This window comes from Urocitellus parryii, chromosome 8 (assembly GCF_045843805.1).
Source record: "Urocitellus parryii isolate mUroPar1 chromosome 8, mUroPar1.hap1, whole genome shotgun sequence".
NCBI classification, from domain to species: domain Eukaryota; kingdom Metazoa; phylum Chordata; class Mammalia; order Rodentia; family Sciuridae; genus Urocitellus; species Urocitellus parryii.
In genome coordinates this window covers 45,440,917-45,468,875 of record NC_135538.1, presented here as the reverse complement: position 1 = coordinate 45,468,875, position 27,959 = coordinate 45,440,917, and the positions used below count along the sequence as shown (strand labels likewise).

The 27,959-nt window shown below is 36.0% G+C and overlaps 1 protein-coding gene across 3 annotated transcripts in view; it reads right to left on the bottom strand.

Moving 5' to 3' along the window:
- Ros1 (ROS proto-oncogene 1, receptor tyrosine kinase) overlaps nt 1-27,959 on the bottom strand; it is a 129,584-nt gene that overhangs the window by 70,966 nt on the left and 30,659 nt on the right. For 2 of the 3 annotated variants that reach the window (XM_077801670.1, XM_026394086.2), the window contains exons 10-18: nt 27,308-27,430; nt 26,674-26,858; nt 25,826-25,923; nt 15,683-16,179; nt 14,183-14,395; nt 13,329-13,439; nt 12,184-12,362; nt 10,043-10,234; nt 6,617-6,717 (exon numbers count right to left, since the gene is read on the bottom strand). In XM_077801670.1, the coding sequence (XP_077657796.1) occupies nt 6,617-6,717; nt 10,043-10,234; nt 12,184-12,362; nt 13,329-13,439; nt 14,183-14,395; nt 15,683-16,179; nt 25,826-25,923; nt 26,674-26,858; nt 27,308-27,430 (1,699 nt within the window). Of the gene's footprint in view, nt 1-6,616; nt 6,718-10,042; nt 10,235-12,183; nt 12,363-13,328; nt 13,440-14,182; nt 14,437-15,681; nt 16,180-25,825; nt 25,924-26,673; nt 26,859-27,307; nt 27,431-27,959 lie in introns of all 3 variants that reach the window. The other variant, XM_026394085.2, reaches the window with a different exon arrangement.

The window sequence follows — 27,959 nt, the reverse complement described above, 5'->3', positions numbered from 1 at the left end:
AAGTGAGTTCCTTAACAAGGAGATCTAACTGGGCCTGGACAGTCAGAGAAAGCCTCCTTTAGGAAACAATGTTTGAGCCAAGTCATGCAGACCAAACATGAATTAACTAGGGGAATTAGGCTGGGGGAACAGTTCAGTCAGAGGGAATAGCAAAGATGTAGGCTCCTCTGAAGCAGTATAATCTGCCCTGACATAGCTAAATATATCTGAACTCTCATGACAAGTGCACCCTTTTCAACTTCTAAGTCAGAAATGTTGTTACACTATTTATAGGTTTATTCTTTTATAAACTAAAGGGAATGGTTGTACATAGGAGGGGGAAGAGCAATTTGAAGGGAAACTCCATTAAAATTCACAAGTGCAGATGTGATGGATAACAGCTGATCATCTTTACTCCCTTCCTGAGCATCCCTCTAATTAACCATGTGACATCAGGCAAATATATGAATGTCCTAGACATCAGCATCTTTATCTATGAAAAAAAAATCATCCCTAAATTTTCCCTCTAAATGTTTTATGTGTTATATTTTAATTCCAAATGTGTAGCTATTCAGGTCAAGTTAAAAACTTGACTGTTTAAGCTAAAATAACAAAAGTATATGTATTTTATAGTATGCATAGGATTAAAATATATGATACTAAAAACACAAAATGTGGGAGGATAATAATTGAATATATATAGTCATAAAGTTTCCAAATTATTCATGAATAAAATTTTTGAATATTCACTTAATAAGTTGAAGATTCATAATGTAAAAATGCTAAAAATGTGCATTTTAATTCTAACACAATGTGAAAATATAGACATGATTAAAATTTCACTACAGGAGACAGTTTCAGAGTATTTATATATCCACAAAAGAAGCAGAAATATAGGAACAAAGAAACAAAGAGCAGAAGATACAAATGAAAGTCAAACTTCAACACAGTAGGCTTAAATCCAAACATATTAATCATTATATTAAATGTAAATGAACCAAACACCCAATTAAAAGGCAGAAATTATAACACTGCATAAAAAGCAAAACACTATATGCTATTTACAATTCATACACTTCAAATTTAAAGACACAAATAGATTAAAAGTAAAGGAATGAAAAGAGATGTATCACATAGTCTTTAAGGAAAGCTGACCAGGCTATATTAATATCAGACAAAGTAGTCTTTATGATGCAGAATATTTCCATAAATGAATAAGTTTAGCTTACAGTAATAAAAAGAAAATTGATACTATACATACTAAATACAAAGCACCTGGATACATGAACTAAGCAAACCATAGGCAAATCTAGAACCACAGTGCAAGACTTTAACACCTCTTTCTCAGTGATAGATAATACAGACAGATAAAAATATTTTAATGACACTATTAATGAACTTCACTTACTTGACATTTATAGACCACTGCAGAAAGTAAAGCAAAGAAAACATTCTTCTCTGGTTCACATAGAATATTCAGCATAATATATCACATGCTAGTACATAAAATACTTCAATAAAATGTAAAAGGATTAAAATTAAACAGAACATGTTTTTTGGCCACAATGGTGTTAAATAAAAATTAACATAATTAATATTCTTAAAATTACAAATACTCCAAAATTAAACAACATACATTTTTTTTCTAAAACCTATGAGTAAAAAAAAAGGAACATTAGAAAATACTTTGAACTGGGGAGGGTTCAAGATAGTGGAATAGATGAGGTTCCTTTCCTGGATGCTCCATGGTGTGAAACCAAGAAAGCAGACAGACAACTTCTCAGCAAGGTGGGTGAATAAAAAAAAGGGGGGGTACTTTACTGGAATTTCATACTGGAAAGTCAAAGCAGATTTATGACTAAGAAGGTTGGATATAATAAAATAAAGAAGAAATCTCCAGCACTAATAGCCACTGCTGTGGCTGGAGGTACTAGACTGGAAAATACTGGGCCCTGGAGGTGCACTGATATAAAAATCTCCACATTGATTGGCATCCAGCAAGAACCTAGAGCCTACCTAAGCCTTAAACCCCCCTCCAAGAGTTCTGTTTACAGCATTACCTCTCTCACACTAGCAACCCTACCTTGAGGATGGAACAAGCATCATACTCCAGCAACCCCACTTAACTGATGAGAAGGGAAACAGAATATTTTGAACTCCAATGGAAACAATTCTTTAACTTTTTATTTATTTATTTATTCTTCATTTTAGCTTAAGAGATTTTTTTTTCTTCATTTTTCTTTTCTCTGCTTCATTGTGACCTTAATGGTTCATGGACATCAATACATATTTATATTTGTTTTTTGTTTCTTTTCTCATTTCTAGCATTTTTGAAACCAGTTATTTTTCATGGATCATGTTTTTGAGGACTAGGAAGTTTGATTAGAATATTTCAGTTTTGTTTTGTATTTTTGTATATTTTATTTTTAATTTTTAAAATTTTTATTTCATATATTTTTCTCTCATTTATCTGTTTTTATTTAATCTCTTTCTAACTTTTCTTCTGTTAACAGACAATCTCTATTGTTCTCTTTCACTCTTCCTTTATTTTTTTACTTCTATCCTCTCTATTCTCATAATCATCACTTCTGTTATCATCACTTCTGTTATCTCCCAGTCAACCACTTGAAATTATAAATTTGCAAACTTATTGTTTTTACTATAGGCAATAACTGATCATACCATTTCTGTTTATTGTGACCATTGTAGATATCATAGCAGGAACTATTTGGTTTAATGCTATATAATGTTTGCATTGGTTATTCTTATTATTTGTCTTCCCCTAAACAGTGAGGTACTGGAAACCTTCAGGGACAATATAAGTCCAAACTCTACTGCATCAGTTCCATACGGTTAGATGGATAGACACAAAAACAACATGAAAAAGCAAGGAAAAAAAATAGCCCCAAACAAAACAAGATACTTCAAAAACAGAATCCATCACCATCACAGTGGAAAAAATGTCAGAGAAGGATTTTAGAATGTACATAGTTAAAATAATCTGTGAGGTAAAGGACAATGTAAGGATTGATATTAGAGAGAAAATACAGAAAGTGAAACATCGCTTCAATAAAGAGATAGAGATTCTGAAAAAAAAATCAAGCTGAAATCTGTTAGAGTCTGTAAACAAGTCAGGATGGCACCTGGCAAAATGCCAGAGGGAGTGGTTTGTGAAGTAACGCCAGTGAGCCATTAAGTGTAGAGATTCCTTATTGGTTGACTGCTGTATCTAGTTTATGTTAATTAAGATAAGCTGTGTGGAATGTATAAATACCCCTCCTGTCCTACAATAAACGGCTCCCACTCCTGCTGTATCAAGGTACACAAGTTGTTCGTCACCCCCCGGTTATTTTGCTGCAGCCGGACTGCGGCAGAAATCCTTTAAATGAAAGACTTAATATACCAAATTTAAAATCAAGGAAAATATCACCAACAGACTAGACCACTTGGAAGACACAGTTTAGGCAATGAAGACAAAATATATAATCTTGAAAATAAAGTTGACCATGGATAAAAGATATTAAGAGACCATAAACAGAACTTCTAAGAAATATTGGATAGCATGAAAAGACTAAATATAAAATTTATTGGAGTAGATGAAGCCTCAAAGATACAAACCAAACAAATGCATAATCTTTTCAATGAAATAATATCAGAAAATTTCCCAAATCTGAAGAATAAAATGGAATCAGGTACAGGAGGCTTACAGGACACCAAATGTACAAAATTACAACAGACCCACACCAAGGCACACTATCATGAAAATGCCCACAAACACAAAATAAGGATAGAATTTTAAAGGATTCCAGAGACAAACAAAAGGGAAATCAATCAGGATCTCAGCTGATTTCTCAGCCCAGACACTCAAAGCTAGAAAGTCTTGGATTAATATATATCAAGTTCTGAAAGAAAATGGTTGCCAGTCACAAATACTATACCCAGCAACATTAAGCTTCAGAATTGACAATGAAATAAAAACTTTCCACACAAAAAAAATGAAAGTTGAAAGAATTCACAATGAGAAAGCCTGCTCTACAAAACATACTCAAGAAGAAATGAAAAATAAAAATGAAAACCATCAAAAGGAGGAACTACACTAGAAGAAAAGTCAATCAAAGGAGAAAATAATTCAAATTAAAAACTAGAAATAAATCAAAATGACAGGGAATAAAATTCATATCTCAATAATAACATTGAATGTAAATGGCCTGAACTCATCAATTGAAAGACACAGACTGGTGGATTGGATTAAAAAACAAGATCCAAGAATATGCTTCCTACAAGAGACTCACCTGATAGGCAAAGACATCCACAAACTGAAGGTAAAAAGATGGAAAAAAAAAACATGTCATTCTCATGAATCCTGTAAACAACGAAGGGTTTCTGTATTATTATCAAATAAAGTGAACTTCAAGCCAAAGTTAATTAGAAGGGACAAAAGAGGACATTTCATACTGCTTAAGGGAATTATACCTCAACAAGTTATGACAGTCACAAATATTTATGCACCAAACAATGGACCATCTATGTACAACAAACAAACCATTCTCAATTTCAAGAATCAAATAGACCACAACACAATAATACTGGGTGACTTTAACACACCTTTCTCACCACTGGTTAGATCCTCCAAACAAAAACTAAATAAAGAATGTATGAAACTAAAAAAAAATATACAATTAATAATTTAGACTTAACAGACATATATAGCATATTTCATCTATCAATGACTGAATATAGTTTCTTCTCAGCATCACCTGGATAGTTCTTTAAAATAGACCAAATCTTAGGCTACAAAGCAACTCTTAGCAACAACAACAACAAAAAAAACAGAGATGATACCTTGCATTCTATTGGATCATAATGAAATGAAACTAAAAATCAATAATGAAATAAAAATATAAGCTACTCTTAATACCTGGAGCCTAAATGATAAGCTATTGAATAACCAATGGATAGCAGAAGAAATCAGGAATGTAATAAAAAAATCCTGAGAGGTAAATTAAAATAGCAATATAACATATAAAAATCTCTGGGACATTATGAAGGCAGTGCTAAGAGGAAAGCTCATTGCATTGAGCTCATTTATTAAAAGAATAAAAAGTCAACAAATAAATAACCTAACAATATGTTGTAAAGCCCTAGAAAAAGAACACATCAATACCTAAAGCAATAGAAGACAGAAAATAATTAAAATCAGAGCTGAAATCAATAAAACTGAAATGAAAGAAACCAACCAAAAAATCAACAAAACAGACAAAAAAATTTGATTCTTCGAAAAATAAACAAAATTGATAAATATTTAGTCAAGCTAATGAAGAGAAAGAGAGAGAAAACTTAAATTACTAAAATTATCAATGAAAAAGGAAATATTACAACAGACACTACAGAAATACAGACAATAATCAGAAACTATTTTGAAAATTTATATTCTAAAAAAATAGAAAATCTTGAAGACATCGATAAATTTCTAGAGACATACGACCTATCCAAATTGAAACAGGAAGACATAGAAAACTTAAACAGATCAATTTCAAGCAATGAAATTGAAAATGCCATCAAAAACCTACCAAGAGAGGCTCGAGTTGTGGCTCAGAGGTAGAGCACTTGCCTAGCATGCATGAGGCACTGGGTTCGATCCTCAGCACCATGTAAACGTGAAATAAAGGTTTTGTGTCCACCCACAACTAAAAAAAAAAAAAAAAAAACCTACCAAGAAAGAAAAGCTCAGAACCAAATGAATTCTCAGCCAAGTTCTACTAGACCTTCAAAGATGAGCTAATACCAATCCTCCTCAAATTATTCCATGAAATAGAAAAGAGGAAACCCTTCCAAATGCATCCTATGAAGTTCATATCATTCTAATACAAAACCAAAGACAATCAAGGAAAGACAATTTCAGAACAATATCCCCAAGGAACACAGATGCAAAAATTCTTAATAAGTTACTGGCAAATCACGTACAAAAACATACTTAAAAAATAGGGAATCATGATCAAGTGGGGTTTATCCCAAGGATGCAAGGTTGGTTCAACATATGGAAATCAATAGACATAATTCATCATATCAATAGACTTAAAGACAAGAATTGCATGATTATCTCAATGATGCAGAAAAAAAAAACATTGAACAAAATACAGCACCCCTTCATGCTCAAAACACTAAAAAAACTAGAAATAATAGGAACATACCTCAACATTGTAAAAGCTATCTCTGCTAAATCTAAGGCTAACATCATTTTAAATGGAGAAAAATTGAAAGCATTCCCTCTAAAAACTGGAACAAGAAAGGATGTCTTCCTTCACCACTTGTATTCAATATCGTACTGATTTCTGCCTGTACTGAATAATGTGCAGTCCTCTTTGTTAATAAGCAGAACATGCATTCATACATTTCCTGGGCTCTTGATGCATATTCTCCTCAGTGTCTCATAACCCATCCCAGCACTTACAATATCGTACGGTAAAAAGTCGTTTATAAACCTATATTTCCTCATAAACACGATGCCTGCAACACAGTGGGTAATTTGTAAATACTTGTCAAATGAATGCAAGAATTCTCATGCAGTATAGTTTGTCACTAAGGCTCACAGTCATCATTTTCTTTTCAATTATTGTCTTTGAGGGACACTTCTTACCCTTGTCCTCGAAGAATAGCCGTGTACAGGTGAATACATTGATTGTCCTGAACCAACCAATAGAGGAGCCCATCACTGAGGTCTAAAGTTAGAGCAATTACCTACATAGAAAATAAAGTAAGAAATTGAACCACACACATTTGAAGTATAATTTTGTGATCACACTTCAATTTTAGATTTCTCTTTAACATCTTTGTAGTAAGAAATTCAATGATTTCCACTTTTGTTGAATATAAAATTTATATGATCATTCTTCTTGCTATTGTATTTGAATGTAAGTGGTGGTTTTCTAAAATTCTCAAAGAAGCAGGAAGTATCTGTTATTCACCTTTATATATTTAAGCTCCAGTTGTTATCAAAGTATGATTCTCAGACCAGCAGTAGTTATATCATCTGGAAACTGGTAAGAAAACAAATTCTCAACCACGCTCCAGACCTCCTGAATTTGAAACTTTGATCCTGCATCAAGCCTTGTCTAAAACTAGCCATAACTTTGGACTTTTTAGCCACATGAGGCAATGACTTTTGTTATTGCTTAAACCAGCTGTTCTCAAACAGTGCTGCACATTAGAATCATCCGTGGAATATTTTAAAAACCTATTCTCAGGCTACATCCTATTAAATTATGATTCCTGGGGATGAAATCCAGTTTCCATTATGCTTTAAAACTCCTCAGGTAATTCCAATGTGCAACCAAGGGTGACAACCAAAGGTTTAAACCATTTTAAATTGTATTTTTCTATTAATTACAACCAAAAACATCCTGATGTACTTGGCAAGAATAATACACTAAGGGTGTTTATATGTTATAATTAGATGATCATGTGCATGTGAAGTGCCACTTCTAGAAGACATCTGAAAACCACTTCTTACTACTCTAGTCTTCTTGTTGTAATCCGTATCTTAATTTTATGTCAGTTGCCTAGATGAGACCAGAGGAAAGATTACTTCCCCTGTGAAATAGAGTATAGACAATAAAAGTTACTATCAAAATGGCCTCCTTTTCCATTGCTATTGTTGTTCTTTGGCTTCACAGATATTTTTCAAATAAACTGAGATTACCAGGAGCCTGACCTCAGGGTAGTGAAGGCCCCTATAAAAGACCCAGAGACTGAGAGGTAGCAGAAGGAATTAAAATGGATGACTGCATCTTTAGAAAGTTAACAACAGCCTTTAAACAAAAATAATGAATCAGTGAAAAATAAATACAATAAGGAATTCAATAACTAAAAATACTCTCGTCAGGTTACCATGCTACAAAGAAAGTCATAAGGCACTTGACTGCAACAACCCTTCAGTTGTCATATAAATCACAGCATTCTATCTTCAAATGAATTAAGCCTACCCAAAAGGTAAAAGTCTATTCTGGCAGTTACCAGCCTTTAGGGAGTTGAATCATGTCCTTGCTTCGTTCTAAAAGTGATTTATGGATTTATTTTTCTCAGTTAAAGTGAAGTCAAGCTAATCTTGTTTAGTTATTTATGACATGCAGAGTTTTCTAAATTACAAATTAACTCTCCATCTCAAAAAAAAAAAAAAAAGTTCTACAAGTCCGTTTGTTAGGGACTTGCAAAGTATTCAAACCATAAATAAATTCAGGTGTTGGGCCATTGCCACTCCTCTGTATCCATCAGCAGCCCCATATTTAAACAGAGTAAGAGGTATTCCATAAATCTTTGGTAGCCATCATTATGTCTAGTGACATCCATACCTTGAAAACAAACTCTTTGATCTAAACTAAAACCTTTATGCTGAAATTTAACCCCATGGTAAAATGTATTCTACACTAAAAGTTGAACTCATCGGATGTAGTAAGAAGTATCTTTTTCACTTTAGATGAATCTCTTATTTCATTCTCCTTTTTCATCATACAGATAATCGTTTTTCTATTAATAATTGGCTGACTCTATTTCCTTATATTTGCTGGAAGAAAGTATCTTGTGTCCAAGTGATAAATCTGAGTGACACAAAGGAAGGGCAGAGAGATGGAAAGCTTTGCTGGGTGCAAAAGGTGTTGCTTCAAAATATCCTCTAGCATTCATGGAGCAGATGGTCAGACATCAAACCATAGAAGCAGAACACAGATTTATAAAGCAGTCACAATGTGCACCAGCCTAGAGGGAAGGGGTTGGAGTGGGAATTTAAAGATGCATTTTCCCAATATGTTAAGAAATTTAATTTCATTTATGGAAATATCCCCACGGTCACTCCGGACCTGGGAGAGGAGACAAGATACTCTTAAAATATTATCCTAAATAGGATTTTGCAAAAACAAAAGTGCTTTTCCTTAGCAATTAGATAAAACATGAATATGTGTGTGTGTGTGTGTGTGTGTGTGTGTGTATTTTTGCATTCAGACTCAAGTGTCTCAAAAATAGAATTAAGGGACCTTTCAATTAGTTAACTAGATTGATCAATCTTCAGATATGGTGTATACATTTCTGTCTCTTTAAAATATCTGGCTATAATCTGTATATACAAATTAGATATCTTTAAATATTCTAGGAATTGTAGCTTATCTATCCTATGGAATTGGGGATCATTTGACTCAATAGTCTGCTCATATATATGTATATTTTTAATGATCTTATATATCTTCTTATAAGTCTCTACAAAAAAGTCAAAAATAAGAAAAATTTAAGGGATCATATTAAATAAAAATGGTACAAATGTTTTAGTTCTTAATTTTTTTTGTAATTTCCAAATTTTCTATAGTGACATATACTACTTTCTTGATAAAAAAAATGAGATTCAGAAATTTAAATAGATACCTAGGGGTTAGCAAAATAGATTTTTTAAAAAGTAAGTTTTACTTCTAGAAGTTTAGGATATAAAAGTAACATCTATTTTTGAAACATTCCTTTATCTGGTGTATTTTTCAGGTTGCATTACAATATTAAGAGCTTCACATTGGGCATTTACTATGTGCCTGAGACTATCCCACTACAACACATGAAATATCTTATTTAATCTTTAAAATAATTCTAAGAGATAAAATAATAATAGTTCCATTTTTCACATTAAGAAACATATATAGAGAAGTCAAATAATTTGCCTTGAAGTCACACTGTTACTACTCAAAACTGATTAAAAACAACAAAACACCTAATCACCACTAAGAAGCTCTAAAATACTCAAAGTCATTAAGATGATGAAAACACCAAAAAGTTAAGAAGATATTGAACATGGGTCCATTCAAGATAAAAAAAAAAACACTACAAAACTCTCCATACTATATTTGAATTTGCATAATCAATTGTGACATCAAATAACACCAATGAAATTTTTGTTTACACCAAAATCTTACTATAGTAGTATTTTCTTTAGGATTGTACCTCAGCTACTCACAATAAGCAGAAACAGTGTTATAACTATAGAACACTACCATTAATATTAAATGATCAGATCTTATTTTTAACCTGTTACCTTTTTCCCAGAAAACCAAGGCTGTGCCTGTAATATAAGGGAACTTTCCCCATTTAGTCTGGTGCTTTCAACAGAGTATAGCGTGGTCCAATAGAGATAGCCACCAACCGAATCCACCACCATGTCATTCACCAGTAGTTTCACATGAGTCACAATGTCTGTGTGACCAGTCAACATTGACTGTCTTTGTATCTACAAAACATAATGGTATAGTCAGTTAATAATTTTTAAGTGACTTCAATATTTTTGAATAACTTATTGTAATCATTGTCAAATTGTCCCATTCATCCATCCCTTTATTTATTCAACCACAAATATTTATCAACACTGCATGCTGGGATATGTGTTAAGCTTTGGAAACATAATAAAAAACATACACAAATCCTGCCTTCATGGATTTTATTTCCTTTCATGTCTCTAAAGTGAAGGGAAATAAATTTATTTTGAATCAAAATATTCTGTATTCCCAATTACACATCCAATCAAAACACTTAGGTATAAGAACAGATTTGATTGGATTCCTGAAAAAGATGTGTACATCCTGATAAATGACTTCTTTCCTTACTCCTCTCTTCCTGATATTAATTACTACTATTCATGAGTAACTATTATATGACAGGCACTGTAGATTTACTTTTATCTTTAAGAAATTTTCTCCTGTAATCTTCACATTTAAGTATATGAGAATTTTTTTCATATATATATTTTTTCCTTGCAAGTAAACTGAGTTAAACAAAGTTGAGCAATCATCTTCCCTGGAGTTAAGCCATTTCAAAAGATATAGAGCAAATACTAGAAAACAGTTTTTATATCTTCTCTTCCACTCCTTTAAAACTATTTTTAAACTCAATTGTTTTGGAAAGCATTCTGTGAATAACCCCTCTCAACTCTATCCAGCTTGCCTATGTCTGGCACCTGTGAATTTCCTTCTAAATACACACTTTTTATGTTTCTTTTATTATTTTAAATATATCATCTCTTCAAAAGAGCTAGGACAAGTGGCAATGGTCACACAATGCCAAACATAGTAAAAACCCCTGAATTTTACTCAATAAAAGGATGAATTTTATGGTAAGTGAATGGTAGCTCTTCAAGCTGTTTTTCTTTTTTAAGAGAAGGGACATTTCTACTATTGAATTTATATTTCCTACTGTGCCTACTCCCAAGACTATCAACACAATGGTAATATATAAATGATTGTTGAACAAATTAATGAATGGACAATAAGAACCCTCATAATTAGAAAACAATTTCAGTCCCATATTTTTGATCTGTCGGGCCAGTGTTCTCCTCAGTGAGCATCATCCTTTTTCTGCAGTAACTGCAAACATGTGCTGAATGTTTTCATTTTACTGCAGGTCTATTCTCCATACCTCTCCACCCTCCTCTGTGTCCCCAGGGGCTGACATCAATGGACTATGTAATCTGCTATATCTTATTCTCTGGATTCTAGTGAGGTTTGGCCAATGGAAATAGCAGATCAGCAGGCAGGAGGAAAGACAGTTGGACACTAATGCCCCCAGCTCACTCCTTGCCATACTACACAGCTTGATAGTGGCTGGTTTTCTATGTCTAAAGACATAGTTCTTGTCAGCAACTTTCCTACAGCTATAGACCTCTCCAAGTTCTTCCCCTTCTTCACACCTGGGGTTATATCTTCCCACAATTAGCCCAGGGGATGATTTGCTAATCCTTATTCACTTTACCTATCCTCATCTACACTTAAGAATAGTCTTTTCACTTAGTTTCCTTTAATCAGTCTTTGGAGTCTGCTATGTTACTGCCAAGATACTGATCCTCAAGTAAGCATTTTATTGTATATATTTTAAGATACTAATAAAAATATATAACTAGTACACCAATATCTGTTCTTATCTCTACTCTTCCACTTTCTTCAAAATTATTTTTAAACTAAACTGTTTTAGAAAGCATTCTCTGAATAACCCCTCTCAACTCCTTTCAGCTTGCCTGAATGCACTTTGCACATAAATGCACTTTAAGATTGAGCAGGTATAGAGACAAATATCACATAAATGGTAGCAGAGGTGGTACCTGAGAAGGAAAAAGAGTTTAAAAAAATGCTAGTCACTAAAGTGGGTAGGCATTTATTAGAGCACCCAGGATGCCAGGTTTTAACGTACCACATAGGTCTTTCCAGCCCAGTAGAGAAAGTGACCCAGCCACTCAAAAGCTAAAGCACCTGCTCCTGCAATGTTGGGTATGTGATAATTCTCAGAGATAACCGTCCCATTCAGCAGCCGCACATAAACATCACCTTTCACATCACTGTAGTAGAGGCTGTTGTTATACCAATCCATGTCTCCAAACAAAGACAAAAAATCATTAGCAGTTATTTCTCATCTATGCCAAAAAAAAAAAAATCAGGTGAGTCAACAAATCACACAGACACTGCAGTATAATTTTAAAGCACTAGAATGTCAGAGATCTGTCAAGAATATTTCAATAATGTAAACTAAGAATCTCAACCCCTAGAACTGGGCAGAGGAGCTAATATTCATTGAGCATCCCCTTTATGCCATATATTGTCCCAGGAACTTTACATGTCCTAAAACAAAGCTATGAAGTAGGAATGACTCCCATGTTTAAGATGGCAAATAGGAGATACGGCGAGATTAACTCTTCTGTCTGAATCCTCACAGCTAAAAAGAAAGGAAGCCCAGATTCCAACCAACTCCAAAGTATCATCCTTTCCATTAGCACCACTCTACCTCCTAAATCCAGATCCCATGTTAGTAAGAAACATTGTTGTGCTTTTAATAGCCAAGCCATTTGATAAAATAATTAGGTAATTATAGAAGACATCATCTTCAGGCAAAATAAATGTTATATCACCTTAGGATGATGAGTTATTTTTCTCCTAGTCAAAACTCCCCATTCTTTACTTAATAATCATCTTTGTCCACAGATTCTTTCTTAAACCTTATTGAGAACTCTACCCAGCAGTTCCTTGCTGCAGTCCTACAGGAAGCACATAGCATATTAATTTAAGAATAGCTGTCGGAGTGGAAATAGGCTGTTCATATGAGGTGACATTTATTGATTAAAATACAAAAGCAATATATCAAAGACTTCCTGAACTGGTTATACATCAATAAATAACCTCACATTTTGTGAACACAATATCCCTGGCAGTATCACCCCGTCAATATTTTTTTTTCTTTTCACTATTGACCTAGTAGCAAAACCACAATTCTTTTCACTCATTGAATCCCTTAGGAAGCCATATGAGGATAAACTTGTCATCTACATAAACAAGGGTATTTACCTGACACATTTCCTATGTCAGAGGATAAGAACTCTCCTGGGCCAAAATTATTTAAAGGTTTACTCCAAAGCCTATCTTCTTTCACAGCCATGATGAATGGTGGTTCAGTAGCTATTTGATGAAATAAAAAGAAAAGAAAGAAATATCACAGAAACCATGTTTTCTAAGGTAAATGTCTTATAATATTTCTTTTATAAAGTAAAAGAATTATCAGTATTTTAAAAAATACTTTGGAGGAACATCAGTAATTCTATATTCTTTATAGAATTATTTATCTATCATATTAAACATACCTTCTGATTTTTACATAAAGATTTGAAATTGAATGTGAATAAATTTGTGTGGCAATGTTGCCTCTATGATAGTGACATGGTCATGGCAGAGTTTTGGTCTGTGGCTATATCTAAATGGTTCCATTCCAAGTGCCCAGAAGTAATTGTGATAACAACAGCAATAAAAGTGATACAGTTAGCCTTCCATTTCTTTCAGCTAAGAAGATAGAATTTGACATAATTGACATCCCCTAAACTTCTCCCTTAAAGACCTTCAGAGTTCAGAAATGGTATGGCTTAGTAAGCTATGAGAAAGAGGAAACTCATGAAAAAAGAAAATTATTCTGTTTCCTCAAATATATCTTGTAAAGTTTAAAACAGCAAGCTAGAAGCACAAATTTCACACTGTTTTGCTTTCTTTCCTGATCTCAGGTATGTATGTGAGTGTGTGTGAATCCTCAAGAGTTGACACATCTTCATTCTAATTTATTTCAACATATTAGGGGCACAAAATTTTAAAGGACTCTTGGGCTAAGACTCTTTTTGTCAGAATCACTTCCTGTATCCAAAACAGACTCTCACCTGGCACCAGGGTAGTACCCACCGAGGGTTCTGACCAGGGGCCTGATCCCTTGGGAGAACTTGCTCTCACAAAAACCTTGTATTTTGTAGCACTCTGCAGCCTGGGCACATTGAGCATGGTCCCACTTATGTTTGAGAAAATGTGAGTGATCTCATGAAGGTCTTGTGATGATACTTTCACCTCATACGTCCAGTTCTGCCATGCAGAAGGGCCTAATAAAAAGAGTTCAACAATGTCATTGACCAGGATGACAAAATAAGGGCAAACCAAGAATTGTCAATAAGTTCCTCAACTGCTTCATCTCGAATGAGGAATAATTGGGCAGTAATGCCCATTACTCATCTAACCATCAACATCAATATGACAAAAAGACTGGGACAGTGCTCGTTCCTTCCATGCCACTCACTTTGCTCTACAGACGGGGCCATCATTCCCACCAGTAAAACTGTCCTTCAGTCAGAGCTATATTGTTGGCCTCGTAGGATTGCAGAAGCATTCTCTATAACACTACCAGATGTAATCAGGCTGTTAATAAAAATGTCTACTGATGAGTCTTCAATATAATTTCTATGTTTGCAGAATACCTCCAAGAATCTCAATCAATATGGGGGGAAATTACTCATTGATTCTCAACCATTTTGGAGATATGCAGCACACAGTAATAATTAACTTTGTCTTAAAGTAAAAACATAGCCAATGTTTGCTAAGTTTTACTGCTTAGTGGACCAGGGTTGGCAAACTATATAGCCCATAGGTCAAATCAAACCCATTACCCATTTCTGTAAATAAAATTGTACAAAAACATAGCCTCAGTTATTTCTTTACATAATATCTATGACTGTTTTCACATCACAGGAATAGCTGAGTAACTGTGACAGAGACCACCTGACCCACAAAGCTCAAATTACTTACCATCTGGCTCTTCCTTTAGTAAAAAGTTTGCTGAACTCTGTGCTAGATACAGTTCTAAGTGTTCTCCTTCTGTCTCTTAATTTAATCTGTCTGGCAGTCCCATTAAAAGATATCATTAAAAGTCTCATTTTCTAGTTATAGAAACCAAGTCACAAAGTGGTTAAGTAATTGCCCAGAGTCATTCTGCTAGAAAGATCAGGATTTGAATCAGACTAGCTCAAGAGCTTTCCTGTTTACCCACATGCTACAAGTTCAAAGAGTTTCAGAGACTTGCTCAAATTTTTGCAAGATCTCAACCTCAGTCTTCTATCCTCTTGGCTAGTAAATTCACTCTGACCAGGGCGTCAGAGTCTAGCTCCTAGTAGATGGTCAATAAATGGCCAAATTGTTCTGTTAGGATCCACCTGGGAATTATAGAGATCATCCTATTGGAAAAGTAATAAATGCAGAACAAATGTACAATCACCTTTTCTTAACTAAGTAGCAGTGACTAACAATATGTGGGCTCTCAAAATTGAATCCCAAGCAATTCAAGCCTCCTCTCCTTCCAATAAGGCCAGTAGCCACCCAGTGGACAGTGTACTCACTGGCTCCTATGGCGAGGGCAGGAGGCTTCCATTGAACAAGGGCTTGGTGAGAGCCAAATAACACAGAGATCTCCTGCGGACGGCCTGGTAGAGGGTGCGGCTGCGCGGAAGAGCCAAAGATAACCAAGTTACCAAACCCAAATTCTTCTATATGACTTAGGTCACATCCCACAATGAACTCATTAAAAGAGAGTGTGTCCTGTTGGAAAATGGCCTTGCCATCAGTGACAAGGAAGTCATTGTTTTCACAAGCAAAGCTCTTCACATCATCAAAGGGGACCTGAGGTAGGACAAGATGGGAAGCCGAGCCATCCAGAAATGTTGACATGAAGACTTGGGCAGTGTCATTGAAGTAAATGATTCTCTTGGACTGTGGCTTGACGGCAAAGTCTTTCAAGGTACTACTCGCCACGATGTGCACAGCTTTAGCATCCCTGCCAGGTGGCTCAGGGAGGTCAACTCTGTAAAGGCCATCTCTCAGGAGATAAAAGACATACCTGACATGGGAACAAAGAGGCTGGTGTGATTCAGTGCAAGGTGACAAGCAACCTCCTCAGCTAATTGCTTTAACCTTTTGTACAATCAGAATCATGCATCTCTGGAATCACTAAGTACAGAGCCCCAGAGGTACAAAAGGGTAAAGGTCATTTCTAAAGATATGCTCTATTCATTTAAGTTTGCAAAATTTCAGCATTACTTGTAATACTTCATCTTTTAAATTATTATAAGTGTTTTTTTAAGGTATCATGAAATTGAAGAACAGAAAAGATCCTTCAAAGGAGAGCATGTTATATAAAAATTACATGGATAAATATGTTATTTACTATAAAACATTTTCCTCCAAAATACACAAAATTTTTGTGTGAATTAAGTGTAATTATCAGTTAATTTTTTATACATTGTAAATGATAAATGGAAGAAAGCAAAACTTTAAAGAAAACACACAATTTGGAGACAAACGTCATGGTAGCAGGCAGGTTATCTTTCAATAATGAAAAAGAAAACACACCACCAAAATATTTCACTGATCATCAAATATTTTAACTAAAATGTAAAATCACTGATTGGCACTAAATTGGCACTAAAACGTAAAATCACTAAATAACTTATTTAGAATTTGTGACCATGAAGACAGAGGCTAATGAAAGTGCACTTGTGCTTGGTAAATTCTTCTTATCACAGCCCCGCGCACTGGCAGCATTCCAACCTCCATCACAACTGTCAAGACCATTTTCCTTGTCATTGCTCAGTTCGCTCTTATTCCCCTGTTCCTATTCTTTATTGATATGATAGAGTAACACCCTGAGATATAAACTGCCTTTTGAGATCATTCTTTTTCTCAAGGGAAGCTTCATAGCAGGCCAAATGCATGGCTCTTAACTTTCTGGTATTTTCCCCCCAAAAAAATTTAGAGGAATTCTAGAGTAGGTAAGAGGAAAGATTTGTGGAATAAAGACAAAACAATTCCACTGGGAACAGTGGTGCACACCTATAATCCTAGCGGCTCTGGAGGCTGAGGCTAGAGGATCACAAATTCAAAGCCAGACTCTGCAACAGTGAGACACTAAGCAACTCAGTGAAACCCTGAATAAATAAAATACAAAATAGGGCTGGGGATGTGGCTCAGTGGTTGAGTGTCCTGAGTTCAATCCCTGAATACCTGCCCCCCCCCCAAATGAACAATTCCTGTATTGAAGCAGGAAAGAATGTGGATCTTGAACTCTGATCACAACTTCAGAAGGAAAAGAGAAGGAAGGAAGAGCTGGGGAGTGGGAGAAATAGGACAGAGGTAGGAGGAGAAAAAGCAGAGGCAGGAGGCAAAGGGAACCAGGGAGGGGAGATGGGCAAAGGTTTATAACAAGTGCATACTCAACTAGGGAATAATTCAATGGTACAGAAATAACAGCATAAAAAAATATTGTTAATACCAGGAGATAAAACTGCTTCATACATCAGGTGTCCTATAGAAGATTCAATACAAATTATGGCTAAAAGTTACATGCTGATTTTTACAGAAATTCTCTCATATGGTATAAAGAGATGAGAAGACAAGGCCCCAAATTGGTTCCATCACAAAATAGCTGTGTGACCTTGGACAATTACTAAATCAACTTGTACTTCACTTCCTTTATTTCATAAAAGTACCTACCTCATAGGGTTGAACAAGGATAAACAGAATTATTGGAAGTAATATACTTAGAAACACAAGTATAAACAAATTTGTATAAATTGTAGCTATCATGATCATTTATAGTCACATTTCAAAATCTAAGCATAAATCAATTCTATCCTAATTGGAAAAAAGAGCTTCCAATATATATTGCATTTAAGAATTGACTTGGGGGGGGATCCAACATGGCGGCCGGCGAGCAAGCAGCATTTTCTATACCTCCGCAGTAACAGGATCAGAGAGACACATTAATACACTTGCATGGGACCTGCTGAAGATCTTCTAACAATATTCCACGGGAAGGAGACCTGCCGATAACTAGTAAGTCTGTGTGAGGGGTCAGTTTGTCCCAGGCGACTGAATCTCGGCAACGCGGATCAGGGACACAATCCCGCCGGTCACGGCGGCGGCTGATCTGGGCCCTGCAGGGCTGAGTCTGGGATCGGCCTCAGGTGGTTCAGCGCTAGGATCCACACTCCTACCACCCCACCCCCCTCCAGCCGGTTCGGAGCACCTCGGATCAGGGACACAATCCCGCCGGTCACGGCGGCGGCTGATCTGGGCCCTGCAGGGCTGAGTCTGGGATCGGCCTCAGGTGGTTCAGCGCTAGGATCCACACTCCTACCACCCCACCCCCCTCCAGCCGGTTCGGAGCACCTCGGATCAGGGACACAATCCCGCCGGTCACGGCGGCGGCTGATCTGGGCCCTGCAGGGCTGAGTCTGGGATCGGCCTCTGGCGGTTCAGCGCTAGGATCCACACTCCTACCACCCCACCCCCCTCCAGCCAGTTCGAAGCAACGCGGATCAGGGACACAATCCCGCCAGTCACGGCTGCGGCTGATCTGGGCCCTGCAGGGCTGAGTCTGCGAACTGCCTCTGGTGGTTCAGCGTTAGGATCCACACTCCTACCACCCCACCCCCCTCCAGCCGGTCTGGAGCAACGCGGAGCAGGGACACAATCCCGCCAGCCACGGAGGCGGCTGGACTGGGCCCCGCAGGCCTGAGTCTGTGAACGGCCTCTAGCGGTTTGGCGCTAGGACTTTGGCAGCGCTTAGGGCTGAGTTTCAGCTTTGAGACAGAGGAGAGAAGCGGTCCAGTTTGGTTCCAGACACTGGTCGGACCACAGAGGAGGACAGCAGCCGCCATTTCAAAGAGATGATGTAATCATCCCCATGTTCTACTGATCACAGCTCATTCAGTTACGGAAGAGGTGATTTCAGGCTAGTAAATTTCAAAAACACAACAGTTGCACCAAGCAGAAAGAAGCGCGTGCAGTATGAAAAGACAAGGAAAGAAAGGATCACAAGCAATGCAGGTCAACTCAACTTTAGAAGAGGTAATAGCTGCAACAGATGGAATATCAGATAAAGAGTTCAGGATATATATGCTTCAGATGATCTGGAGTCTCAAGGAAGACATGAGACAGCAAAATCAGACAATGAAAGATCACATTGACAAACAAATCCAGGAAGTAAAAGATCAATTTCACAGGGAGATAGAGGTAATAAAAAACAAACAAATAGAAATACTAGAAATGCAGGAAACAATAAACCAACTTAAAAATTCAATTGAGAATACTACCAGCAGAGTGGATCACTTAGAAGATAGAACATCAGACAATGAAGACAGAGTATTTCAACTTGAAAAGAACATAGATAGCTCAGCAAGTCTACTAAGAAACCATGAGCAGAACATTCAAGAGCTATGGGATAATATCAAAAGACCAAACTTAAGAGTCATTGGGATACAGGAAGGCACAGAGCTCCAAACCAAAGGATTAAGCAATCTATTCAGTGAAATAATACAAGAAAACTTCCCAGACATGAAGAATGTGACAGAATCCCAAATCCTAGAAGCCTACAAGACGCCGATGGTGCAAAATCATAAGAGATCCACACCTAGACACATTATAATGAAGATGTCCAACATACAGAATAAGGAGAGAATTTTAAAAGCTGCAAGAGAAAGAAAGCAGATTACATTTAGGGGTAAACCAATCAGGATAACAGCTGATCTCTCAACACAGACTCTGAAAGCTAGAAGATCCTGGAATAACATATTTCAAACACTGAAAGAAAATGGGTTCCAACCAAGAATCGTATATCCGGCGAAATTAAGCTTCAGGATAGAAGATGAATTTAAAACCTTCCATGATAAACAAAAGTTAAAAGAATTCGCAGCTAGAAAACCATCTCTTCAAAAAATCATTGGCAAAATATTACAGGAAGAAGAAATGGAAAATAACATTGAAAACCAACAATGGGAGGTAGGACAGTAAAGGGGGGAAAGTAGTCAAAGAGGATAACAAATCAGGTTTAGTAACATCAATAAACAAATATGGCTGGAAGAACAAATCATATCTCAATAATAACCTTAAATGTTAATGGCTTAAACTCACCAATTAAGAGACACAGGCTAGTAGAATGGATCACAAAACAAGACCCAACAATATGCTGCCTACAGGAGACACATCTGATAGGAAAAGATATTCATAGACTGAAGGTGAAAGGGTGGGAAAAATCATACCACTCATATGGACCGCGGAAACAAGCAGGAGTGTCCATACTCATATCTAATAAAATAGATTTCAAGCCAAAGTTAATCAAAAGGGATAAAGAAGGACACTTCATACTGCTCAAGGGAACCATACACCAACAAGACATAACAATCATAAATATATATGCCCCAAACAACGGTGCTGCTATGTTCATCAAGCAAACGCTTCTCAAGTTCAAGAGTCTAATAGACCACCATACAATAATCATGGGAGACTTTAATACACCTCTCTCACCACTGGACAGATCTTCCAAACAAAAGTTAAATAAGGAAACTATAGAACTCAATAACATAATTAATAACCTAGACTTAATTGACATATATAGACTATACCACCCAACATCAAGTAATTACACTTTTTTCTCAGCAGCACATGGAACCTTCTCAAAAATAGACCATATATTATGTCACAGGGCAACTCTTAGACAATATAAAGGGGTAGAGATAATACCATGCATCTTATCTGATCATAATGGAATGAAACTGAAAATCAATGATAAAAGAAGGAAGGAAAAATCAAGCATCACCTGGAGAATGAACAATAGGTTGCTTAATGATCAATGGGTTCTAGAAGACATTAAGGAGGAAATTAAAAAATTCCTAGAGTCAAATGAAAACACAGACACAACATATCGGAATCTATGGGACACATTGAAAGCAGTTCTAAGAGGAAAATTCATTGCTTGGAGTTCATTCCTCAAAAAAAGAAAAAACCAACAAATAAATGATCTCATACTTCATCTCAAAATCCTAGAAAAAGAAGAGCAAAACAACAGCAAAAGAAGTAGAAGGCAAGAAATAATTAAAATCAGAGCTGAAATTAATGAAATTGAAACAAAAGAAACAATTGAAAAAATCGACAAAACTAAAAGTTGGTTTTTTGAAAAAATAAATAAAATTGACAGACCCTTAGTCATGCTAACGAAGAGAAGAAGAGAGAGAACACAAATTACTAGCATACGGGATGAAAAAGGCAATATCACAACAGACACTTCAGAAATACAGATGATAATCAGAAATTATTTTGAATCCTTATACTCCAATAAAATAGAAGATAGTGAAGGCATAGATAAATTCCTTAAGTCTTATGATCTGCCCAGATTGAGTCAGGAGGACATAGACAACCTAAACAGACCAATAACAATAGAGGAAATAGAAGAAACCATCAAAAGACTACCAACTAAGAAAAGCCCAGGACCGGATGGGTATACAGCAGAGTTTTACAAAACCTTTAAAGAGGAACTAACACCAATACTTTTCAAGCTATTTCAGGAAATAGAAAAAGAGGGAGAACTTCCAAATTCGTTCTACGAGGCCAACATCACCCTGATTCCGAAACCAGACAAAGACACTTCAAAGAAAGAAAACTACAGACCAATATCTCTAATGAACCTTGATGCAAAAATCCTCAATAAAATTCTGGCGAATCGGATTCAAATACATATCAAAAAAATTATACACCATGATCAAGTAGGATTCATCCCTGGTATGCAAGGTTGGTTCAATATACGGAAATCAATAAATGTTATCCACTACATCAATAGACTTAAAAATAAGAACCATATGATCATCTCGATAGATGCAGAAAAAGCATTCGACAAAGTACAGCATCCCTTTATGTTCAAAACTCTAGAAAAATTAGGGATAACTGGATCATACCTCAACATTGTAAAAGCAATCTATGATAAGCCACAGGCCAGCATCATTCTGAATGGAGAAAAATTGAAGGCATTCCCTCTAAGATCTGGTACAAGACAGGGATGCCCTCTCTCACCACTTCTGTTCAACATAGTCCTCGAAACACTGGCCAGAGCAATTAGACAGATGAAAGAAATTAAAGGCATAAAAATAGGAAAAGAAGAACTTAAATTATCACTATTTGCAGATGATATGATTCTATACCTAGCAGACCCAAAAGGGTCCACAAAGAAGCTATTAGAGCTAATAAATGAATTCAGCAAAGTGGCAGGATATAAGATCAACACGCATAAATCAAAGGCATTCCTGTATATCAGCGACAAATCCTCTGAAACGGAAATGAGGACAACTACTCCATTCACAATATCCCCCCCAAAAATAAAATACTTGGGAATCAACCTAACAAAAGAGGTGAAAGATTTATACAATGAAAATTACAGAACCCTAAAGAAAGACATAGAAGAAGACCTTAGAAGATGGAAAAATATACCCTGCTCATGGATAGGCAGAACTAACATCATCAAAATGGCGATATTACCAAAAGTCCTATATAAGTTCAATGCAATGCCAATCAAAATCCCAACGGCATATCTTGTAGAAATAGATAAAAGAATCATGAAATTCATATGGAATAATAAAAGACCCAGAATAGCAAAAACAATACTAAGCAGGAAGTGTGAATCAGGTGGTATAGCGATACCAGACTTCAAACTATACTACAGAGCAATAGTAACAAAAACAGCATGGTACTGGTACCAAAACAGGCGGGTGGACCAATGGTACAGAATACAGGACACAGTAACCAATCCACAAAACTACAACTATCTTATATTTGATAAAGGGGCTAAAAGCATGCAATGGAGGAAGGATAGCATCTTCAACAAATGGTGCTGGGAAAACTGGAAATCCATTTGCACCAAAATGAATCTGAATCCCTATCTCTCGCCGTGCACAAAAGTTAACTCAAAATGGATCAAGGAGCTTCATATTAAATCAGAGACATGGCATCTGATAGAAGAAAAAGTTGGTTATGACCTACACGCTGTGGGATCCGGCTCCAAATTCCTCAATAGGACACCCATAGCGCAAGAGTTAACAAATAGAATCAACAAATGGGACTTACTCAAACTAAAAAGTTTTTTCTCAGCAAAAGAAACAATAAGAGAGGTAAACAGGGAGCCTACATCCTGGGAACAAATCTTTACTCCTCACACTTCAGATAGAGCCCTAATATCCAGAGTATACAAAGAACTCAAAAAAAATAGACAATAAGATAACAAATAACCCAATCAACAAATGGGCCAAGGACCTGAACAGACATTTCTCAGAGGAGGACATACAATCAATCAATAAGTACATGAAAAAATGCTCACCATCGCTAGCAGTCAGAGAAATGCAAATCAAAACCACCCTAAGATACCATCTCACTCCAGTAAGATTGGCAGCCATTATGAAGTCAAACAACAACAAGTGCTGGAGAGGATGTGGGGAAAAGGGCACTCTTGTTCATTGCTGGTGGGACTGCAAATTGGTGCAGCCAATTTGGAAAGCAGTATGGAGATTTCTTGGAAAGCTGGGAATGGAACCACCATTTGACCCAGCTATTCCCCTTCTCGGTCTATTCCCTAAAGCCCTAACAAGAGCATGCTACAGGGACACTGCTACACGATGTTCATAGCAGCTCAATTCACGATAGCAAGACTGTGGAACCAGCCTAGATGCCCTTCAATAGATGAATGGATAAAAAAAATGTGGCATTTATATACTATGGAGTATTACTCTGCATTAAAAAATGACAAAATCATAGAATTTGGAGGGAAATGGATGGCATTAGAGCAGATTATGCTAAGTGAAGCTAGTCAATCTTTAAAAAACAAGTACCAAATGACTCCTTTGATATAAGGGGAGTAAACAAGGACAGGGCAGGGACGAAGAGCTTGAGAAGAAGATTTACATTAAATAGGGATGAGAGGTGGGAGGGAAAGGGAGTGAGAAGGGAAATTGCATGGAAATGGAAGGCGATCCTCAGGGTTATACAAAATGTCATATAAGAGGAAAGGAGGGGCAAGACAAGATAATACAAATGGAAGAAATGATTTACAGTAGAAGAGGTAGAGAGAGAAAAGGGGAGGGGAGGGGAGGGGAGGGGAGGGGGGATAGTAGAGAATAGGACAGACAGCAGAATACATCAGACACTAGAAAGGCAATATGTCAATCAATGGAAGGGAAACTGATGTGATACAGCAATTTGTATACGGGGTAAAAGCGGGAGTTCATAATCCACGTGAATCAACCGTGTAATATGATGTATTAAGAACTATGTAATGTTATGAACGACCAATAAAAAAAAAATTAAAAAATGAAAAAAAAAAAAAAAGAATTGACTTGGTGAAGTTCATTATCCTCAGAATGAAACATTTTGTGTAACTGCCAACAATGTTAGATTTCATAGGTTTTTAAACTTTTACAAATGAGAAAAATAAGATCTAGAGAGTTCAAAGAACTTGCCCTATATCACAGTGTTTTTTAAAATACTCTTTAAAATTCAGTGATTCATTCAAACCTAAAATCAAAAATGAATCTTTAATAAATCTTAAGAGAATATGAATAGAAAAGTTTGATGTTAAAGCAATAATAATCAATCCTTTTTTTATTGTGGTGCTGGGGATTGAACCCAGGGCCTTGTGCATACAAGGCAAGCACTCTGCCAACTGAGCTATATTCCCAGCCCAAACAATCTTTTTCAAAAAATTTTAGTTTGTGTAAAATATATGTTATGGGCTATATTTTTTTTCATTCAAAATGAAAACAATTTTATTCCCACAGAAAAAAAATAATGTTTAATCATATCCACATTTACCTGGCTTATTAGTTACTAATCTGGTTATCTGGATATACTTAAGAAAAAATAACCCCAAAATAACAATCTGTGTTTTCATTTTTCACACTTGTGTTCATTTGGAGTTCACAAAATACATTCACAGTGAATACAATGAGATACTGAGTCCCATCATAGACAAATTGTTATGGTTTGGATGTGAGATATTCCCCAAAAGCTCACGTGTGAGACAATGCAAGAAAGTTTAGAGGATGGGGTTATAAGAGTCTTGACCCGATCAGTGAATTAATCCCCTAATAGGGATTAACTGAGTGGTAATTGGCTGGAGAGGTGGGAATTGGGGTGTGGTTTGGGGGTATCTGTAACTGCCAAGTGAAGACCTCTCTGCTTCCTGATCATCATGTGAGCTGGTTCCCTCTGTTACACTTCTCAGCCATGATGTTCAGCTTCACCTTGAGCCCCAAGGAATGGAGCCTACTGTCTATGGATTGAGACCTCTGAAACTGTGAGGCCCCAAATAAAACTTTCCTCCTCTAAAATTGTTCTGATCAGATCTTTTAGTCACAGCATCAGAAAAAAAAAAAACTGACTAAAACAGAAATCAAGAATTACAACCCAGGACTCTGAGCCCCAGACCAAAGGTCTTTACATATACCCATATTTCAGAACTTGAAGAGGAGTCAATAAAGTTTGAAAGAAATGTTCTCCTGGATCTATAAATGAAAAATTTACCTGGAAATGTAATCAAACTTATCTAAAATAAGATGTGTAGACTGGCTCACCTAGTGCCATAGAGCAGTATTCCATTACCAAGTAAGATCCATGAAGATTTTTGCCAATGGATAAAAAAAAATCATATTTATAAGACTAAACCTTACCCATTGTAGGAGTCAGCCACAATTTTTTGAGGTGCAATAATAGATGGTGGAGTAATTTCCTCAAAGTTTGAGCAGTTTTCTAAATCACAGACACATACCTATAGAACCAAAAATATATCAGTAGGATTAATGTCTGTCTGTGCTCAATCTGGCCAACAAGTATTTTCTGAGTCCCTGTTCTATGCTTGGAATTGTGCAAGCATAGAAAATAAAAGAAGCCCTTAAAATCCAGTTCTATATCTTATATCCTAATGAGTTCATATTCTATTGGTAACAGTGAAATACAAGTACCTATTTTCCAGGCTTGTGAGACACCAAACTATTTTTAAGGTGTAAACCATATCCAAGCTTATGTGCTTCCAGGCATAGTGATATTCTTGGCTTGTTGTGACAAGCCTGTACCTTCCAAAGAAATATAACTTGAAGCACATCAAGATTATATCTTCTCTAATGCTTTAGTACTACTTATTTTCAGAGGCCTACTACAGTTGCCCTGGGTTATAATATAATTAAAAATGCCTCCAACTGACTTTGATCCTGATGGATAGTTTTATCTAATGATAATTACCAGTACTGCCACTATCTTATCATGGATAAATTATCATTAGTATTAACTCACAACTCTGGAAAATCATAAATTAAAATGTTCTATTAGTATGGCATGACTAGTACTAGGTAAAGGTTAGATACTCTTGCAGACCAGATTTAGGATTGATTGCTACTTTAATGTCCTAAGTAAGTACCAAATGAGTATGCATTGGATGAGGGAATTGTGTTTACTTTTAAATATACCAAGATATGTGTATCAGTATATATCTACGTTATTCACTTTAAATTCTGAGACTTACCAGTCCATCCATGATGAAATATATTCTCTGGTAGAGCCAGTCTATAGAGATGGAAGAAATTAATCCTGAACCTCTAAAAAAAATTCTCAGGTCAGACACATCAGACATGTTGGCAGCTTCCTTCACCCAAATGAGAGCTCCTTCAGAGAAATAAACAACTTGCTGGTGGACATTAACTGATATTCCTAAAAGAGCCACACAAATACATGCACATTATTACATAACAACCAGGACAAAAAAAAAAGAGTTTACATGATATTTATTTCTTTAATGTTTAATAAAGTAATCAGATTCTATTTTAGAAGAAAATGTTATTGTAAATTATTCTTATGTGTATAGAATAGATTATAAGAACTTAGAAGAGTATATACTAAAAAAATTAAAAATGGGTTTTTTTTGTTTTATTTTATTTTTTGTATTTTGTTTTTTATTATGTTTGTTTGTGGTGTTGTTTTGGGTTTGGGTACTGGAGAAAGACGCCCGGGCTCCTTCATGCTAAGCACATGTTCTATCACTGAGTGCTCCTCCAGACCCAAAAATACATTTTTAATATTCCTCCATTCTAGAAGCATTTCCTCTAGAAATTTCAAGTATTTCTTTTCACCTTAAGGAAACATTTCTTTCTGATACTGACCTGTAATATTATGGTGTATAGCATCTGACCAAAGGCAATGTGCTTCATCTACTAAGTGCTTTAAAGATCTCTTTCTTAGAGAAGTTTTTCTGGATAAAAAGAGCCACTGTTCCTCTTCTTGAACTGAAAAGCAATATAATTTTTAGGTAAACAGACCAAATAAATGCACACTAACATATATATATATATATATATATATATATATATATATATATATATATATATAAAATCAACACTACCATTCAAAGCAAAGGGAAATCATGCTTAAAAGAGCCCAAATATTCTCTGAAGGCACTGGGGCATTTCATTTATGGTATAATCCACATTATTCCATGGTTAGAGGTAAGAAGCACTGTGGCAGCCAAGCAGGTCTTGTGTGTGTGTGTCCTGAAGTACCCCCAAAATTATATCACATGAGGTATTACCATTCCCAACATCCTTGCCCCAACAGGAGCTCCACTCACTGTCCCAAGACAGGAGCATTGGTTGGCAGAAGTAGTCCATTCACAGCCAAAACAGGTTGGTGCATAACACACACACACACACACACACACACACACACACACACAGACAGACATTGGTTGTATCTATGTTGTCTTCAATATCCCTCCCTTTGAGGCAAGAGAGACCAACGCAGGGTCCATGGCTGATG